The sequence below is a fragment of the Tupaia chinensis genome, unplaced genomic scaffold (assembly GCF_000334495.1).
Source record: "Tupaia chinensis unplaced genomic scaffold, TupChi_1.0 Scaffold000213_1, whole genome shotgun sequence".
In the NCBI taxonomy this organism is placed as follows: Eukaryota; Metazoa; Chordata; class Mammalia; order Scandentia; family Tupaiidae; genus Tupaia; species Tupaia belangeri.
In genome coordinates, this window is record NW_006159688.1 from 74,536 (window position 1) to 94,948 (window position 20,413).

Genomic DNA, 20,413 nt, shown 5'->3' on the forward strand with positions numbered 1-20,413 from the left:
TCCCATCAAATAGTAAGACTCATCTGGATGAGGACAGGACAAGAGGAGGAGGAGAAGGATAGGCTGATGTTAGCAGATTACGATCCTCAGAATCAGCAGGGTCAGTTCTGGGGGCTTAAAGGAGGCCAGTCTAGGGAAAGGTGGGTGTTCAGGGTATCAGAACAACATCTTAGAGACAAAAATCAGGGAAGTCTATGAGTAAACACTGCCTCCTAAGAAAGGGACTCATAATTAGTGGTCTCAGCTATATAGAAGCCCTTCTCCTTTTAGGAAATGTCATTCTAGAACAACTTTATGAAGTGTACATTAATAGCTCTACTTTAGACGTCAGTGTGTGCTGAGAAGTACTGTCACATGACAGCAGGAGACCATATAACAAAGCATTTTCCCAGCACTTCTCTGAGCCTTTGTTTCATCTTCTGGAAAATAGGAATAGTAAGACTACCTCCTTTATAGGATCGTAGAAGGTTTAAATGAGACGCAGTATGTAAAAGACTTAGTCCATAGCACATCATTGTAAATACTCCTGATCAGCATTGTTGGATGAGGTCATGGAAGGATTAAGTAATTAAACTGAAATACAAAAGAGGCATTTAATTCAATAGTGGAATAGTCTATTTTCACCCTCAAGTCTATAATTCTTCTGTTCTTTTAACTTCTAGTCAGTGAACTGAAGCTTCAAGGCCAGTCCAGCTTCATGATAGGTACAGAAACTAAGTCTCCAAATAATGATAAACTACTCCAGGTCAATTTGGTTTGTAATCTGAGTCAGCATTAGGGTGCAGAAAGTAATGCAGTGGCCCTGGTTTGAGGAAAGGAAGGTACAGAAGTTGGAAACAGACTGTTCCAGACACTTCTTACATCTTCCTCTGAGGTCTCTTCTTTAGGGATGTCATTTGATCTCCTGGTTTCCTGATTATCTTTATTTGAGGTTTAATGCTTAGGTTATTATATTACATGCCCAGTTTCTTCAACGTGTGGCATGGTAGGTGGTCAAACGTTTTTTATGTCCATACTTTTGTACCATTATTTATGCTTGAGCAATGTAACTATAGCGTCAACCCTCCATAATTTCATATATTCATTTATTTGAACTGGACTAGATTTTTAAAGGTGAATTGATTAATAAGAATAGGAAAATTATAAAAACACCATGGTATATGTATAGATATGACAAAAATGAACAGATTGTATGATATTGCAATTTTACCTGAACTATATTAACCTAGCTTCATTCCATAGTACACTGTGTTTCTTTTATTCCTAAAAGTCTATGTGATTTTGAATAGGAATTGTTACCAGCAGATAGCATAGTGGTTGTGTCACTGGACTCCCACATGGCTGATCGCAGTTTGAGTCCCGAACCTAGTGGCTTGAAAATCACACCAGGCGTATGTGCATGTGTGTCCAAGATTCCAGGAGGAGAATGGAGGAGAGGGGACTGTGGAGTGACCACCCCCCAAGGGGCGGGTGATTTCTCACATTTCCTGTCACTTCTCTATCTCTCTCTCTCCAATGAGACACGCATGTTATGGCCAAAATCTTTTAAAAGAAAAAAAATGAATTGTTGCATGGTAGAATTCAGGAGACTTAATCTAGAAAAACAACTTTTTTCTTTCCTTGCTAATTTTTAATTACAAAGTTATTACAACCCCATAATATAAGCAGAAAAATCCACTATCATTTTAAGAAGTTAATCACCTCTCACCTCCCTTCCTTTCCCACTGCTTACAGTAGTCAGTATCTGATTTATATTAGGACATGTGTGAATATAGGCTACTACTTCTCATGTAAGATTTTTATTGCTAGAGTGTGTGTGTGGGGGGGAGAGAGAGAGAGAGGGACAGAGAGGGACAGAGAGAGAAAGAGAGAAAGCACTCCCCAATGGGGCCTAGTCATTTCACAATCCTTTTACTGCCATTCCTCCCTCCCCAAATCAGGATTTGGGGCATACTCACACAAATGCCCTGTATGTTTTCAAGGATCTAGGTCAGGATTTGAACCATAGTTGGCCACATAGGATCTGGTCCTCTATGCACAGCACTTAAGCACTGCACTACAGAGCTGGCCCTTTCATAATTTTTTAAATTTGCCCTTAACATATCATGAGCATTCCTTCAGGTTGATCAATCCAGTGCTAATTCATCCCTTTTAATAACTATACTGTCCCACAGAGTAAATGCTATCTAACCACAGCCATTCTCCTGTGGTTAGATGAAAATTACTCACAGTTCTTTGCCACTACAAACAGTTCTTCAATAAACATCCTAGTACATATAGTCTCACATCCTGGACACTTGGCTCCATAGCATTGACTTCCAAAAGGAATATTGCCAAGTCAAAGAGCATTTATTTTATTTATTTATTTTACATCTGTAGGCACTGCCAGATTGGTTTCCCAAAAGATTGCAGTTTTATTTCCATTAGCACTAAGTGGAAGAACAGTTTACCCACATTTTTCCTAGGACTGTATTGTGCCAAACTCATACATAAAAATGGCATCTCATTGTAGACTTAATTCGCATTTTCCTGAACAATGATGTTAAACATATTTTTATGCTTATCAGCCCTTTGGGGCTTACTTCTGAAATAGCTCTTCATATCCTTTGACTGTGCTTATACTGGGTTTTTCTCTGACTGTTAAAATTCTGTGAGAGCATTTGGGCTATTAAGGATACCAGTACTTGAGTTGTGTGCTATAAGTTTTTTTCCAATTTATGACTTTTAACCTATTGTTCATTGAGATTTTTAACATGTAGAAATTTTTAATTTTCATGTAATCAAATATGTTATCTTTTATACTGTGGCCTCTGATGTTCTGTTTTTTCTAAATTAGGAAGATTTGTCCTACTCCAAGAGTAGAGAAATGTTTTTCCAGCTAAAGTTCAAGAATATTTTTCAGTTTTGTCTTGGATTAATTTTTCCTATCTATATTTCCATCTTTATTTCATATGGCATATACTTCTAAATACAATGAGTTAAGAATCTTTTATATCTCTCTTACATAAGGATAGCTAAACATATACTTTTCATTAAATAAATAATAAATAAATCCACTATTGAATTAAATGTTTCTTTTGCTATATAACATGTTTGTCTGTTGTATCTGTATCCATATTTGCTTCTAGTCTTTTCTTATGTTATTTAAGTGATTTTCGCTTAAGTTTTGACATATGATAAAGTAAACACTCCTTTATAATTTTTTCTTAATTTTTATTCATTTCTTACAGATTTAAGAGATGTATAGATTTGATTTATTTCATTCTCTATTAACTACCTGAACTACCTTTTGCAACTGTGATTAAAATTGTATTAGCTTTTTAAAACAGTTCTGGAAGGATTGATATTTTTGTGATACTTAATATTTTCATCTGGAAACCTGGTATGTATCTCACTTTTCTCAGCTCCTATTACATAACGTTTGTTAGAACTTTAGTGATTTCTTTGGGTAAAACATGTGACTTTCTTTTTGTTTTTTTCTCATTATTTATATTTATTTATTTATTGGAGAGGTTTTAGCTCTAGGGCATGTGCATTTGCCAGAAAGTCAGACAGAGATAGAGAGACAGAAAGCAAGAAATCACCCTCTAGGGAGGATGGCCACGCCACAATCCCTTCTCCTCTATTCTCCTCTTGGGATCTTGATCATACACGCACACACGCCCGGCATGAATTTAAGCTATTGGGTCCAGGACTCAAACAGCAGTCAGTTACATGGGAGTCCAGTGACATAGCCATTACACAACTTCTGGCCCCATGACTTTTTGTGAAGCATCTACTCTTAAGCATTTTATGCTACTTCTCAATATGATTGAATTATTCTCTCTTTTCTATAATGTGAGTATTATTGATTTGGTACTGATTTTTATTAATTTTTTAAATTTCCAAATATAACACACTACTCTTTAAAATCCTGTTTGTGAGAGAGAGGATTCTTTTTGCTAGAATTCTCTTGGATTTTCTATATGCATAATTCTGTAATATGTAAACCAAGATAATCTGCTCTCTTTTCCATCTCTTTTCCATATCTGTATTGGTTAAGTTTCTTGTCTGTATAAAGTGTCTTGCTTCCGTGCATTCTGTAGGACCCAAGAAAATGCCAGTTAATAGTAATAGATCTGTCCTTGTCACATTCCTGATTTTAATGAAATGGCTATAACAATTACATTTGGAATTATGCTTGATTTTGTCTTTATATGTTCACATCTACTATTCCTTGGATACACCACTATATTTTATTTAGAATTTTTGCACTTGTAGCCATAAGCAAAATTGCTCAGTAACTCTCTCCTTAATGTTTCTTGGTCATATTTTGAACTGAAGATCTTTTCATGTGTTACCAAGATCCAATGTTGAAATGGTATGTTCATTTTTGGCTTGTTCTTGCATACATATGTAAAATGTGTGCATAGAACAATCTGATTCTGGCCACTTTTAAAATGGCATCCATTCAAATTCATTTCTGATTTTTAATTTTTCTGTTTAGATTTTCTATTTCTTGAAAGGACAATGTTGAAAGGTTATTCTTCAGGGATAGCACATATTTCTTTTGTGAGCAAATGTATTGCCATGGAATGATTATAACCATTCCTTATAATTCCTTTATTCCTTTCTCTGTCTCCTTTCTCATCTCTAGTACTGTACTCTTTCTATATGGTATTTTTTCTCTCTGTAGTTCCCTTGGTTGTCCTTAAAAAGGTTACCAATGATTTATTTCTTCCTTTTTTTTTTTTTCTTTTGCAATTTAAAAATAAGCTTTTGGTGATACCTATACTTTGTCCTGTACTAAACTTAATTATTTCAACTTTCATTTTAATTATTTGTTCTTGTTTTCTTCTGGTTTATTTTAATAGTCTTTCCATACTCTTTGAAACTTTGTCTATTTTCAGTCTTTATTTTAAAATCAGGCCTTTTAAAATATTTATAAATTGGAGCCAGCAGGTGGCATAGTGGGTAAGGCACTGAACTCCCACATGGTCAATTGAAGTTCAAGTCCCAGACCCAGCGGCATGAAACTCACATCAGGTAAATGTGTATGTGTGCCCAAGATTCTGAGAGTAGGATGGAGTAGAAGAGATTACAGTGTAGCCATCTCCCCAAGGGGTGATTTCTCACTTTCTGTCTCTCTCTCTCTCTAGCGAGCGCACATGCCCTATAGCAAAAACAAACAAACTCTTAAAAAAATTTACAATTTTGATTTCATTAAGGTTTTACATTTGGCCATGTTCTTAAGAACCTACATTTATACAAACACTATCAAATTTTTGAGTTTCTTTAAAATTAGTTATACTATTTTATGTCTCACTTATTAACAATATAATTTCCAATGAAATACATTCACTGCTAAAACTCTCACACTAAGCATTGATATATCCCCTCAGAAATAGGTACTCATCTTTTCACAGAGTTTTTGACTTAACAAAATGGCATTACAAATCTCTTTTTCCAAGTTCATAAGAATTGCTTAGAATGCTACTGAAGATCCCAACTTTTTAGTCTTCTTGTTTTACATCTACTGTTACTATTCTAATACACTGATATTCTATAGCTTTTAGAAAAGGAAATGTTTATATCCACTAAAGATTTTTGTTTTATTTTGTTTTAGTTTTTGTTTATAGGGTATGTGTGCTCACCAAAAAGACAAAGAGCAAGAAAGAAATCCCCCCCAGTGGATGGCCATGCTGTAATTCCTTCTCCATTCTCCTCTTGAGATTTTGAGCATGCACACACACACTCCTGGAGTGATTTTCAAACTACTGAGTACAGGACTAGAAAGAACTGTGTAGTCTGCCATATGGGACCCAGCCACCTTAACCTCCATGCCACCTGGTGGCCCTCCAGTAAAGTATCTTGCCCAAGGCCTGTGCCGATTCTAGGTGTCTAGGTGGTAAAGCTAAAGTTCAAGAAAATTATCTTCCCTTTCTCAGTCCAAACAGAAGATGATTGACAATATGGATCCATATACAAACCAGTATCATGTATTCTCCAAAAGAGCTCAAAGACTACAGGAAGTCCTGAAAAATTGTAGGGTTTGTAAACTGGAAACAGATGCTCCAAATCCACAGTAACAAGTCAGAAACAAGGGGCAACAGTTGTGGTTCTCAAAGTGTGTCCCCAGCCAATGGAATAAGCATCATGTAGAAGCTTATTAGAAATGCATGGGAAGGGACCAGCAGTTAGCGTAATGGCTATGTCGCTGGACTCCCACATAGTCGACGACAGTTCGAGTCCCGGATCCGGTGGCATAAACTCATGCCAGGCACGTGTGCATGTGTGCCCAAGATCCCGAGAGGAGAATAGAGGAGAAGGGATTTCTGCATGCCCATCCCCCCTGGGGGGTGATTTCTCACTTTCTATCTCTCTGTCTCTCTGTCTGTCTAGCAAGCACATGCGCCCTATAGCAAAAACCTCTTCGAAAAAAAGAAAAAGAAAAAGAAATGCATGGGACCAGCAGATAGCATAATGGCTACATCACTGGACTCTCACATAGTCAACCACAGTTTGAATCCTGGACACAGACACAGCAGCTTAAAACTCATGATAGGCATGTGTGCATGTGTGCCCAAAGTCCCGAGAGGAGACTGGAAGAGGGGATTATCCATCCCTCCAGGGAATAATTTCTCGCTTTCTATCTCTTTGGCAAGCACACACACCCTGAAGCACAAATCTCTAAAAAATAAGAATAATTTAAAAAAAAAAAAAGAAATGCACAGGGCTGGGAAGGGTTCAGCACTGTATAACATGTGCTCCAGTTGATCCTGGTGTAAGCTCAAGTTTGAGAACCACTAAGTAATTGTATTGAGTTAGTAATCAGAAGTAGAAAACTTAATCACTCACCGTACCACATTACCTTTCTTTTTAGGTTGCCAAGAAAGCTTGAGTGAGGGGAATATGTGTGGCTGCATTTTCACAGTCAGTGGTGGTAAACTATTTGAATTTGCTGCTTTATGTTATGGATAACATGCTGAAGCTCAACGGCTCTAACGAGAGTAGGCCTGGAAGCCTGTGAAGGCAGCCCAGCCAACTGATGAATTGGAGAGGTACAAGAAGCAATCCTGTGGCTTTTCCTTAGTGTTCTTATTCCTTACACATTCTTGTTGTAATTCTCATAAATCAGACTGGGAGGAAGGAGAGTATAAATTCATTCATTAGAATAATTAAAGGTGGGTCCAGCAAGTGGCGTGGTGGTTAAGTTGTTGGACTCCCACATGGCTGACGATGGTTCAAGTTTTGGACCTGGCAGCTTGCTCTCTCTCTCTCCCCTTCTCTCATCAAATTAAATAATAAAAACAAATTAAATAAATAGATAAATATTTTTTTAAAAGAATAACTAAAGTAATCAAAATGAACAACTTTGCAGTTGTATTTAAACAAGGAGATGAGTGCCTTGGGGCTCTAGAAGGAATAGTATCCAGAAATTGTAGGGTTGGGGATGGAAGTTTTTGTATTTGTTTCTACAGTGAAGATCCCAATCCCAATTGTTTTCTGTTTTTTTGTTTGTTTGTTTGTTTGTTTGAATCTCTCTCTCTCTCTTTTTTAAGGGGGATTTTTGCTATAAGGTGCACGCACTCACTGGAGAGACAGAGAGAGACAGAGAGACAGTGAGAAATCACCTCCCTAGTGGTATGGCCACACCACAATCCCTTCTCCTCCATTTTCCTCTCAGGATTTTGGGCATGCACACACATGTGCCTGGTGTGAATTTTAAGCCACGGAGTCCAAGATTTAAACCACCGTCAACTATGTTGGAGTCCAGCGATGTAACCATTACGCCGTCTGCTGGTCATGAGGATCCCAGTTTTAAGTTTTCCCAGTAGGATGTCTCTCATTCTGGACTGGTAAATGACAACTGTGAGCCAGGCCAGATGGAAGGAGCCTCTGTTATATCCAGTGCTGTGTACAGACCCTGCCAACATACTGTCTGCTGGGCCTAGGTGGGGTCCTAGTCATGTGGACCATCATGGACTGCATTTCTGAAGTGGAAATGACTTACACTATGGATAAATACCAAAACAAGGACAGAGACAGCTGATGGTGCATTACATGAAATATCTGTGCTGGGAGAATATTCCATTTTCTCTCTCAGTACTAGAAGAGAATTAAAAATCCCACAGATCTGTGATGAGAGCTGGTTTGTTTGTGGCCCCATGTGGGTGGCACTGATGGACATGCTACCCACAGAAATTAGTTCTACTTATTTAAAAAAATGAAGTCATTTAGCAATGTTGGGCAAGCCCTCTTTTACTACTGAAGCAAAAGTCACAAAATAGATGTTTTCACTCACAAATATTTATTGGGCAATTATAATGTGACAGGAACTCTTATACCACAGAGATACAATGTTTAAAAATATACCCAGTTCTGGGACCAGCACATGGTGTAATGGTTATAATCGACCATGGTTTGAGTCCCAGACCGATGACTTAAAACTCATGACTAGGGACCAACGGGTGGTGTGGTGGTTAAAAGTGCTGGATACCCACATGGCCAACCACGGTTTGAGTTCCAGACCTGGCAGCTTGTTTCTCACTTTCCTTTTCTTTCTCTCTCTCTGGTCAAATTTTTAAAATAATAATAATAACATAATGGAATTGAATAAATAAATAAATATTAATTAAATAAATAATTCTTAAATTTATTTAAAAAAAAAAAAACCTCTTGATGGATGCATGTGTGTGCTTACCCAAAATCCCAAGAGGAGATTGGAGGAAAGGGACTGTGGCATGTCCATCCCCCTTGGGGAGAATTCCCATCCAGAATACACTGTATATTGGCTCAATCAATCACATCAACATACATTTTCTCAACAAATAATTTTCCATTTCTTATTCCCTGTATATTTTGCTTTTTTTTCCATCCTTGATTCCCTATCCCTCACCCTCTGCCATGTCCCACCCTCCTCCCACATTGTCTGTGGTATCCATGGTTGGGGGGCAATTTTTTGCTTTCTGTCTTCCTGTCTCTCTCTGTTTCTCCAGCAAGGGTACATGCCCTATAACAAAAATATCTCTTAAAAAAATTTCCCAGCTCTTGAGGTACTCACAATCTATGTGGAATGGAGTGATAGGGTAGAGTAACGATCTTTCAAATGTAGACAAAGGTGGCTGGGAAGGAAGGGGTTACCAGCCATCATGAAACTGTGAAGCCAAGAACAGTTCTTCCCTTTGGGAATCAGAAGTCATTATAAAACTTGATCGAGATGAAAGACTTCAATAAAATTGTTAATAAAATATACCTGTGTGAATGGGCCATTTATTGTAAATACTCTTGCTATTTATAGATTTATGAGGCACAGCTACCCTGAAGAATGGAGTCATGGGTGTTGGCAGTGGCATGATGGTTAAAGGTGCTGGACTCCCACATAGCCGACCACGGTTCATGTCCTGGGACCTGGCAGCTTGCTTTCTCACTTTCTCTCTTTCTCTGATCAAATTTAAAAAAAAAAAATGTTTAAAGAGGATGGAGTCTCATAGTTTAGTGTGACTAACAAGATATAAAAGGTGATCTCCAAACAAGTGACTTGGACAGGCTAACTTCATAGCTGACATGAAGAAAAAGGAATCCAGAGAATGGAGTCTGCTGGACTTGGGACCTCTGTCATGGAGCTGTCATTGCTGTGCCTCCTTTCTCATTCCTTTCATACTAATCATTAGGGAAACGTGGTGTGAACAAGGTGTGCTTTTGTTCATTCTTTAAAAAGAATTATTTATTTAATTTTATTATTCTTAAGTTTGACCAGACAAAGACAGGGAGATAAGAGAGAGGGAGGGTGAGAAAGCAAGCTGCTGGGTCTGGGACTCAAATTATGGTTGGCCATGTGAGAGTCCAACGCCTTAAACACCATACCACTGCCAGCCCTGAACAAGGTTTTTCCTGTGAGCCTGGTTATGAGTTCAACCCTTTGTGTTTGCATACATACTGTTTCAGGAGTAAGGATCAGGAATCAGGAGGGTTCCTAGGGAAAGTAACATCCATCTACACCAAGCAGTAAAGTGAATGTGAGCCAGCCAGACTAAAAACTGGTATAAATTTCTGATCAAGGAAAGGCACATGTGAGGCACTGTTGTGAACACTTTGTAATAAAAAATTGATATAAATATCTCAGAATCCCTGATCTAAAATATAATTTAAAAATGCACTTCAGGAACAGCACAGACATAATAAGGACCTCTTTGGACCCTACTCTACCACTCTACTTTGGGACACTGTGAACATGGCAGGTTTTTCAAAACAATTCTGCATTTTCTTTTTTTTCTGAAAGTCCCTAATCTTTGGTATTTGTAGTAGCAGTTAGATCCATACCTTGCAGGTGGGCCTCTAATAAGTGAATAGATGAATGAATGAGTAGATGAATAATGTGTACAGAGAAGTGATTCAAAGAACCTGCATGCATTGAAATGTTACAAGGGCAGCTCGACACAAAAAAAAGACTTGGGCTTTGGCATCTGGCATGAGATAAAATCATCCAAGGACTGTCCTTGAGCAAGTTAGCTTGTTGCCTAATTAGTGAAAAAGAAAATGAATCAAATAGAGAAATGATTAAAAGAGACAGTGGAAAATGCCAATGCAGGATGCATTTAATGGATGCTTCACACATGTTTTCTCTCACCCCATTCTCTCTTCAGCAGCTCCCACCACCAGTGACAGAAATACTTAGCTGTTAAGATAATGAAAAGTGCCACCCTGGTTTTGCCCCACAACGCTTTTTATTTTTATTTTTATTTATTTTACAAAACTCCAAGGACCCAGAGTGATGGAAGTGATGGAGACAAGTTTGTCTAGAGAGAAGAAAGACCTTTAGTTACCTGAGAAGTTGACAAATGATTGGGCCAACATGAGCTATAGCAGCCTTGTATTAACAGATGTAGTTTCGGGGAGCACAGGCCAAGACATCTCCCAAGGCCATTCTGACGCTCAGCACCACAAATGCAGACTGCTTAAAGCACTGAGGGATCAGGGAAGGAAAGATTAGGCTGCCATTGGCCTGAATGGATGTCAATCCACACCTTTTCCCGTCTCTTTGCCCCGCCCCGATTCCAGCAGACCCATTCTCTGGCGCCATCTGCAGGAATCGCGTGGTAACACACCCACCTAGAAGAAGCTCTTCCGCCTGCATTGCTTTTTTTTATTAAGGACTTCCTTTGCGTGCCAGAGTGGTGCTGGAACCCGGCACTCGGGCCAATCTCACTTTCACGAGTCACGGAGCAACAGCTTGGTGGCTGCCACATCATCGGAATCATCTCTTCAGTAACAGGTCACATTTCGACCCTAAGGAATTAGGATCTCTGCAGATGGAGCTCAGAAACGTGTTTGATGAGCTTACCAGAAGACTGATGCATCTTAAACTTTTCCAAGAACCGATATGAGACCCTAAGACAGTTTGTTGATTCCTGACCTTGTTAAAAGAGGGAGATTTCTGGTCCTCACCCTAGATCCACGACCTCAGTGTTCAATACTGGAGTTCATTCTCGAAACAAGGTGTTTAAAAAGCTACCCAAGTGATAAAATTGAAACAGTTTAAAAGGAATCACATAGTAACAGACTTCACTGATTTACAAATAAGCAGTCCAGACTCCTAAGAAGGGAGAAAACTTAAAGTCTCCCTGCTGAGTCCTACGAAGCTGTGCGTCTCTAAGGTTAAAATCCTAGTTACCCCTCTCCCTCAGCTGACATGAGTGAGTCCTGTGGCCTCCTGAAGACTACTCTATAATATTTTGAAATGGGATCAAAAGTCTCACCTGCCCAAAAGGACAACTGAGAATATCAAATGAGACCAAAATGAATCAACTTCTAAGCACTGCCTCATTGGGAATGGGGGAGAAATAAAGTGTGATCATTCCACCCCATCCACCTGAATCCCACTGGACAGAGAAAAGAAGGCACCCAGCCCACCCCTGCATCCTTGACCCCAGATCAGTGAACCAAAAAGTACTGCCTTCTTTCTGGTGGCCTCCATGGAGCTTTTGGAATTTGGACAAGGCATTATCCTCCCCATGAGTGCACTGTCTTCCTAGGATAGGCTGGACCAGGGGTCTATATAGAAAGGTTTGGCTGCAGGGGTTTCAGGGGTGGAACCCTAAACAATTGCTATGAGTTCCCATACCCTACCTTAGTCCTGTCTAGTAGGAATGAGTAAGGCAAGCTGACTGTGAACTCAGAAAAGAAGAGGAAAGCACCAAGCCTTTCATATTTTAACATTTCCAATGGCAAGCTCTGGAATACAATATCAGGTCCTCATCTTTAACCCATTCCTAGAAGTCAATTCTATATAGCCCCTCCTGCCAATTTTGGTTTTTTACATCCAACAATTTCCCTCTTCTGTGGTATCAAATTGCTACTAATTCGTTGTCCATCAAGTCCAAATCTAAATCTCTTTTTCTGTGATATGCTCCCAGGTAGAGGCAGTGACACCTTCCTCTGTATTCCACGTGTTTGCAACTCTAAATGCAAACATCGTCCTTCTCTGGTAGAGATAGATAAGCATCCTTCATGAAGAAGTCACTATCCAAAAACATTGGTTTTATCCCAAACTCCTCCAACTTTTAATATTTGACCCATTTGCTCCTCTCCTAGCTCTGTGGTCTCTTTCTCTTTACAGGTTTCACCCAACAACCTATTATTATTTGGTGAAAGCATTCTGGTAACATTTATAACAAAATCTATATCTCACTACACACAGTCAACAAGGTGCTTAGTAATAAGGGAATGTGTAGGTGTGTGTATGTGTGCTGCGGGGGTGGGTCCTCTGCGATGTCAATTTAAACTACGCTATACAAGCATCCGCTGAAGATGAGCATTGACTGATGGTCAACAGATTCCCTGAACACTAAATGCAGAATCTAACCATTTCTAATACCTTCACCACCACCATTAAAGACCTTGTCTGCTACATTCTGGAATCTGGGATAGATTCCCAACTGCTTGCTCCCCTCTGCATCTATTCTTGACATTCTAGTTTGTTGTTCATGCAGGGCCTAGAATTATTATTATTATTATTATTATTATTATTATTATTATTGGAGAGGTTTTTGCTATAGGGTGTGTGTGCTCACCAGACAGACAGAGAGAGACAAGGAGACAGAAAGCGAGAAATCACCCCCCAGGGGGGTTGGCCACGCCGAAATCCCTTCTCCTCCATTCTCCTCTCGGGATCTTGGGCACGCACACACAAGTACCCGGCGTGAGTTTAAGCCACTGGGTCCGGGACTCGAACTGCAGTCGACTACATGGGAGTCCAGTAACAGCCATTACGCTAACTGCTGGTCCTTAGAATTATTTTTTCTAAAAATATAAATCAGTTACACTACTCTTCTGCTTAAAATCCTCTGTTTAGAATAAATAACACTTTTATTATAAAATCCAGACTTCTTGCTATGGCCAACAACATAGCTAACAGCAGGTACATATACTCCTTAAAATATGCTTCCTTCCAGGACAAATTCCCTGTTTTCGGAAAGATCAGGCAATTTTTACAACCCAGTTCTCTATCACCTTCTGCTTTTCATAAATTTTTCACTTCTCCAGAGTAAAAGGAACTGTGAGTCCTCTTCTGGATATATCCTCCACCCATGTGTATGTTGCTGTCAGTCACATGTACTGCTTTCAGATATTTTAAGGGACAACCGTGATTTAAGAAAGTCATGACAATTTCTTTTCTTCCACATTTTTTATAGAATTTTTACAATCTTACTTCTAAACTGTACTCTGTTCCTACCCCATAGAATATTTGGAATTTAAGCAGTGATTGTGGCTTATCTGTGTATATTTTACATTCAGTTAGGAAAGGGTCAACTCTACCACCATTATTCCATCAACACAATCATCTTTTACATTAACATCTGTTCTCCTATGAGTTGTACAAAAGAGTTGTAACTCTTAGAAGTAACCATCATTACCTTCATCAACAATGTTCTCCCTTTCTTTGACCAGTTTCTTTAAAAATAGCACCTAATGTCCAAGTCTTCTGGTATTAAACGGATGCTTTCTCAGGCACAATGCAAAGCACTTCCTCGATCATCAGCTGAGGATATCTAACCCTGGAATCAGACTGTAAAGTTCTGCATATACGCATGTACATCCTGAGAACCAGGCATTTCAGCTGCTGGCCTCTTCCTTCTGGTTGGCAGAGTCTAAGCATATCAACCCCTCGGCGAGGTTGGTTTATTTCCGTGGAGCGCCAGGTCCTGCTAGACCTCACCTAGGAAGCCGGCAGCAGCCGCTTCAGCCAATTTCATCCTCTGGAAACTGGAGAAGCAAGCTCTGGCCTGGGCCTCTGTGCATTTTCGGAGATGCTGTGCAGCCGCAGCCTAATCCTGCCCGGACGCTCACCCACGGCTACCGCCACCGCCTGCTCCATAGCCGCAGAAAAGCACCGCGCCAGGCGCTTAACGCAGCAGCTACGACGCCTGCGCGCTGCTCCCACTCCGACCGCTTCCTGTAGAATCAAAGCTCCGCAAAGCGCGAAACCGCCTGGCGCCACCCTCTCCCGCCAGGAGCGCCCTTAGCTCCTCCCAAGCATTCTCGAGCCTGCGCGGGGATCAAGTACAACGACGGGCAGGGAACAGACTGACGGAAGCGATTGCTCCAAGCAGGTTCCAGACTAGGGACGCAGCGTCCGGAGAATGTATCACTAGGGCCTGCGCTGGGTCATCACGCTAAAGACAGTGGGTAGAGGCGCGACTCCCAGGGCCGGCCTTTCCACACACCTGGGAGCGCGGTGGGCGCCACACGCGTCCTCTCCCGCCACTGCTCTTAGTGGCTGAAGCGCAGCCAATTGGCTACCGAAGTGCATGAGTAATTGTCCAATGAGGACAGGCAGCCTTCAAGACCCGTTTATCCATTGGCCAGGTGGAGTGTCAATTCCCAGGCCGGTTCCCGAGCACGGGACAGCCAGCGGGAAAACCCAGACATCCGTGCCGGCCATCTCAGGAATTCGATCTCGAGAGTCCTGGTGCGGCGGTCAAAGCACAGTTGGGGCACGTTCTCCGCTTCTGTGAGTAGATCTAGCCTTGGGATTGACATGGAGTTCGTGGGGAAAATGATTGGTAAAGGTCCTAGGCAGACCTCAGCCCAAAGTCAAGGAGTTTTGGGACAGGGAGAAGGGCAACTTCCCATGTGGAAACCCCATCCCTCTTTCTGGCTTTGAGGATAAGAATTTTAATCCTGAATCAACACTGTGATACTCTGGTCAGTTGTTCCAAAGGGCATGGTGCTCACTTGGAGTAGGGATGGGGAAATAAAAGTGCAAAACCCATAAGTGCACCTCTGATATACTGAATTATATTAGAGGGTGGGATCCAGACTCTTTCTTTTTAAGAAACTCTGAAGGGGTAACTCACAGTAACTATTAAAGTTTGATCTGAGCCAAACTCCCTAGTTTATAAAAGAATTAGATCCCTGAGGGGTGTAGGGACAGGGTTACTTGGGGAAGTTATCCTCTACTCACATTGGATAGTCCTCCCTTGCCTGGCGAAGTTTCCTTTTTTGCTGCTCTGATCATTACACGGTTGGATACCATAGGAAGACTTCTTCACCTTACATCTGTTGCTCTGTTTAGGAATTCTCTCTGTGTACAAGTCTCTTGATCGCTCAGTAGTGTTTTCTCAGAAAGAGATGACTGGTGATTGGCTTGTCCTAGTTCCTGGCTAGATCTGGGGGGCAGGAGGATGAAGTCTGGGCAGAAGATCTTCAGTGGTCCTAATCCCTGAAGGGAACCACTCAGAACTCAGATATTGATTTCTGGTGATTGGCTTGTCCTGGCTCCTTGGCTAGATCTGGGGGGCAGGCGGGTAAAGTCTGGGCAGAAAGTCTTTAGTGGTCCTAATTCCCCCATCAATATTCTTGACCATTGTTCTAGTACACTATTATGTTGTTCAGAAACCATTTTATACTTTCAAGGCTTGCTTTTAAATTTTGTTAGGTGGGGTCAGAGAAGTCTAGGGCTAATTTTGTCCCACTATAGAGGCAATACGTTTCAGAATACTCCACCTGATACTTCATGAATTACAAAGTTTTTCAGTCTGCCTTTTGGGAACAGAAATTTATCTCAGCCCCGTATGAGCCTCAAGAACTATACCATCTATTCGTTTTTTGGTAGTTATTTTCTTGGTTACCAATAGTTGTATCACACTTAGGTACTAATAACTAGCTGAAATTACAAGGAGTACCCACTGCAGACCTCTGACAGCCTCTGCCACTTTTCTGTTTTGTGCTCTGAAGTGCTCTGCAGTGCTCTACATCTTGGCCTCCCAAGACTAGCAGTTTGTTTTCCCAGCTCAGAGAAACTGCTGGGCTGTCTTTTCCCTCCCTGATGTAGGGCCTGGAAACTCTCTCCACACAGAAAGGTAGATAACCATAGTAATTACCTCATCTGATTACCTTTTTTCAGGGGTCATAGACCACTGTCCTGTCTGCCTAATGTCCAGTGTTTGAAAGCTATTGTTTCATATATCTTCTCTTTTATTTTTTAATTATTTCAGGTGGGAGGATAAATCCAATCCTTGTTTCTCCATCCAGGCCAGAAGTAGAAGTTAGTTATTTCTTTTGAACTCATCATGAATTCCATTAAGCCTGAAAACAAACCATTCAGTGCTACAGAAAATGACCAGAGTACAAGACCTAAAGTTTCAAAGGTATATTTACTTTTTTATAACTCTTCACTAGAGCAGCTTTGTAACCATAGCAATATGTTAAGTTCTTAGAAGGAGATAAATTCTTTAAGAATGGTAGTTATAATTTGTTCTGTTTTAAATATATTTGGGAAGATCACACACATAAGTGCTTCTGAAAAACAGTATGTGTGAGTTAAGAATGGAAAATATGTCTTAAGCCAACACTTTGGATAAAAAAATAGAGATACTTAAATCACTAGAAATATGAATAAGAAAAAAATTACAATATAGCTAACATTTACTTAGAAATCATTATGTACCTAAAATTGTATGTGTCACTTCATATGGATTATCTAATTTAACATTTAATAAAACTCTATGCAATAGATATTACTATCATCCTTATTGTGCAAATGAAGACTCCAAAGCCCAACTCACTTAAAGTTATAAAAGTAATGGACTTCAGAGCAAGGATTTAAACCCAACCAAACAGATTTCAAAGACTGGGTTTTGACCAACTCACTATTTTACTCAAAATACGCAAAATGATAATAGAAATTGTGATATAAACAACTGTTTTGGAGTACAGAGAGAATACATAATTCAGACTCAAGTAATTAATGCAGTATTATGTGAGGGAGATCTTGAATGAATAATGAATCTAAAATAATCAACTTCGTAGAAGCAGACACAGCTGCCAGAGAAATAGCGGAGAGGGAAAAAGGGATGTATTAATAAAAGGGTACAGTATTTAAGTTATACAACATGACTAGTTTCTAGAGATCTACTGTAAAATATCATGCTTATAGCTAATATTTTATAGTATACTTAAACATTTTCTAAGAGAGTATATGAACTCTTTTTTACCAAAAATAGTAAGAGGACAAGTAGAAACTATTGAAGTTGATGGATATGTTTATGGCATAGATAGCAGAACATCTTGTGGCTAACAGGGCACTAAGAGATATTCCTGAGCTGGCAGGAATTCATTATTTTAAATTATAATTTCTGGTATACACAATCAGTGTATATCTTTGTGGATAACGGTTTAGTTTTTTAAGGCATACATAGAGTATATAATAACCAAATCAAGAATGTACACATATTCATCTTCAATATAGAACATTGCATTATGACATTACTTACAAAAATTAACTTAAAATGGACTAAAGCCTTAAACATAAAGCCCCAAACCATAAAACCGGTGTAGGAAAACTGAACAAACACTTCAAGATATTGAAATAGGCAAAAAGTTCTCAAATAAAACCCCTAAAACAAAGACAGTAGCACCAGAAATAGATAAATGGGATTACATTAAGCTAAAAAGCTTCTGTACAGTAAAGGAAACAATAAATATGGTAAAGAAACAACCCACCAAATGGGAGAAAATATTTGCATACTATACTTCAGACAGAGAGTTGACAACCAGAATGTGTAAAGAACTCAAATATCGCACCTGAAAAACCAACTAATAATCCCAAAACAACAACAACAAAAATAGAAACCACAGTCAACTACATGGGAGTACAGCAATGTAACCATTACGCCAAAGCGGCCCCTATATTATCCAGTTTTTGTTCAAAATATCTATTAGTTTATGATTAGACATTTTAAAAACATATTGTTAAATGTGGTTCTTATTAAATATTTAATCGTTCTTTTATAAAGGATTCTGTCATGAAGCAGACATGTTCTGGCACACCTGTTGACTACTGTCTGACTGACATACATGAGTACAGTAGCACCTCTGTGCTTACAACTGAAGTCAACAAGCATGAAACAGCCCTTGAAATTCAGAATACAAATTTGAACAACAATGAAGAATATAGTTTCACCTTTACTTTAAATGTAAGCTCCAGGAAATCAGACCGTAGCGTATTGACAGCATACGGTAAACCCAATGACAATATCTACTCAGTTCTGAGAGCAAATTCCAGTTTCTGCGAAAGGATGAAAAATCATTTAAATAAGAACATTATTGTTTATGAAGAAAAAACAATAGATGGATATATAAATTTGGGAATGCCTCTCAAGTGCCTGCCTAGAAATTCTCATTTTAAAATAACAATAGATCAAAGAGAAAAGAACCAAGAAAATGATCAGATATTGCGCCAGTGTGAAAGGCCAGAAATTGACTGCATTCTATTTCAAGTTGTTGCTATTGGGAAGAATATAAAGAAGATTCTCAAAATCAAAAAACTTCATGAAAAAGGAAGTACACTTTGTATCTATGCCTTGAAGGGTGAGACTATTGAGGAAGCCTTATGCAAGGATGGTCGATTTCGGTCTGATCTGGACAAACTGAAGTGGGAAATAATGGAAGGTCATAAGAAAATTCATGGAAGACAGTCCAAAGTGGATGAAGTATCTGGAAAAATATTAGAACTGACCATTTCTAAAATACCATTAGACAGGGAAGATATCCATAAGAAGAATGAAAACACTACAGATAGAATCAGTAACAGTGATCTGTCTATGAACAAGGTCCATGACGCAGAGAAAAATGAAGAGACTGAAGATGTAGAACACAACAGAGAAAAAATTCTCCCACCTCAGAGTTTGGAGCACGATATTAAAAGTAAAACTCAAGAGACAATCTTCATAGTAAAATCTTATTATGATAATAGTTCTGGCAAAAATGATGGGAAAATAGTGTCAGAAGGTAGGCAATATGACATTCTGGGTATCCAAATGGAGGCAACAAATCTCTTAAAGAATTTCCAAATATTGGACAAAGCTGTAATTCAGCATTATCCAAATTTTAATAAAGAGGCACATTGGATGGGAAAATATTTTCAGAAACTACAGAAGGAAACAAAACTGCCAATGACTAAACAATTCAACATATATAAAGAGTACTTTGGGAAAACGACTGCAAATTCTTTATCATTTGCAACCTGTGAACAGCTTGCCTTTCTTGGTAAGTCAGTTGGACTTATAACATGGAGCAATAATGGAAGATCAGGCAATGGAACTTGCTTTGTCTTAAAAGGTAGTTATATTTTCACCTGCCAACACATTGTGCATGATATAGTGGGTGAAGGCACAGATCCAAGTTTGTGGCCAGATATAATTAGTAGATGTACAAAGGTAACCTTCACTTACAATGTGTTCTACCCTAATGCTGATGATTGGTTTTCTCTCGAGCCGTGGTTTGAGGGGTCTGGTAGAACTCTAGATTATGCCATTTTAAAACTAAAAGAGAATGGAAATGCATTTCCTCAAGGCCTATTGGGACACATTTCTCTTCCTCCACCTAGTGGTTTGATTTATATAATTGGTCACCCAGAAAGCCAGATAAAGAAAATAGATGGTTGTGCTGTGATTCCTTTACAACAACGGCTAGGGAAGTATCCAAAGCATTGTCCAGAAGTGTTGGAAAAATGCGATCCTGCTGCTTTTGGTGGTTTTTCTATGTTTACCCAAAGAAGTTTCCTTTCAGAGCTTTGGAGCACACACACGCTTAGTTATGAAACTTGTTTCTACAGTGGGTCCTCTGGCTCCCCAGTATTTAATGCATCTGGTGAATTGGTTGCTATGCATACTGTTGGCCATGTTTATAAACATGAAAATAAGGATCATGCCCTTATCGAATATGGCTATTCTATGGATTCTATTCTTTGTGATATTAAGCAAAAAAATGAGAGCTTATACAATTTACTAAATGAAGAGAAAAATGAGAACCATAGTGAAGAGAAAAACAGCAAACAGGGAATGTCTCTTCAAGATCCTCAAGTTGAACCCATGGAACAGTTAGAAAACATATGTTGCCTTCAAGAAATTATGTTAATAATTTGGAGTAT

The 20,413-nt window shown here is 39.3% G+C and overlaps 1 protein-coding gene and 1 pseudogene across 1 annotated transcript in view; both read left to right on the forward strand.

Annotated features, from left to right (window-relative positions):
* LOC102474343 (glycine N-acyltransferase-like protein 1) overlaps positions 1 to 8,103 on the forward strand; it is a 19,209-nt pseudogene extending 11,106 nt beyond the window's left edge.
* Positions 8,104 to 14,537: 6,434 nt separating this feature from the next.
* FAM111B (FAM111 trypsin like peptidase B) overlaps positions 14,538 to 20,413 on the forward strand; it is an 11,053-nt gene continuing 5,177 nt past the window's right edge. The window contains exons 1-3 of the mRNA XM_027771425.1: positions 14,538 to 14,992; positions 16,479 to 16,631; positions 18,279 to 20,409. Coding sequence (XP_027627226.1) covers positions 16,554 to 16,631; positions 18,279 to 20,409 — 2,209 coding nt within the window. The 5' untranslated portion in view covers positions 14,538 to 14,992; positions 16,479 to 16,553. The remainder of the gene's footprint in view (positions 14,993 to 16,478; positions 16,632 to 18,278; positions 20,410 to 20,413) is intronic.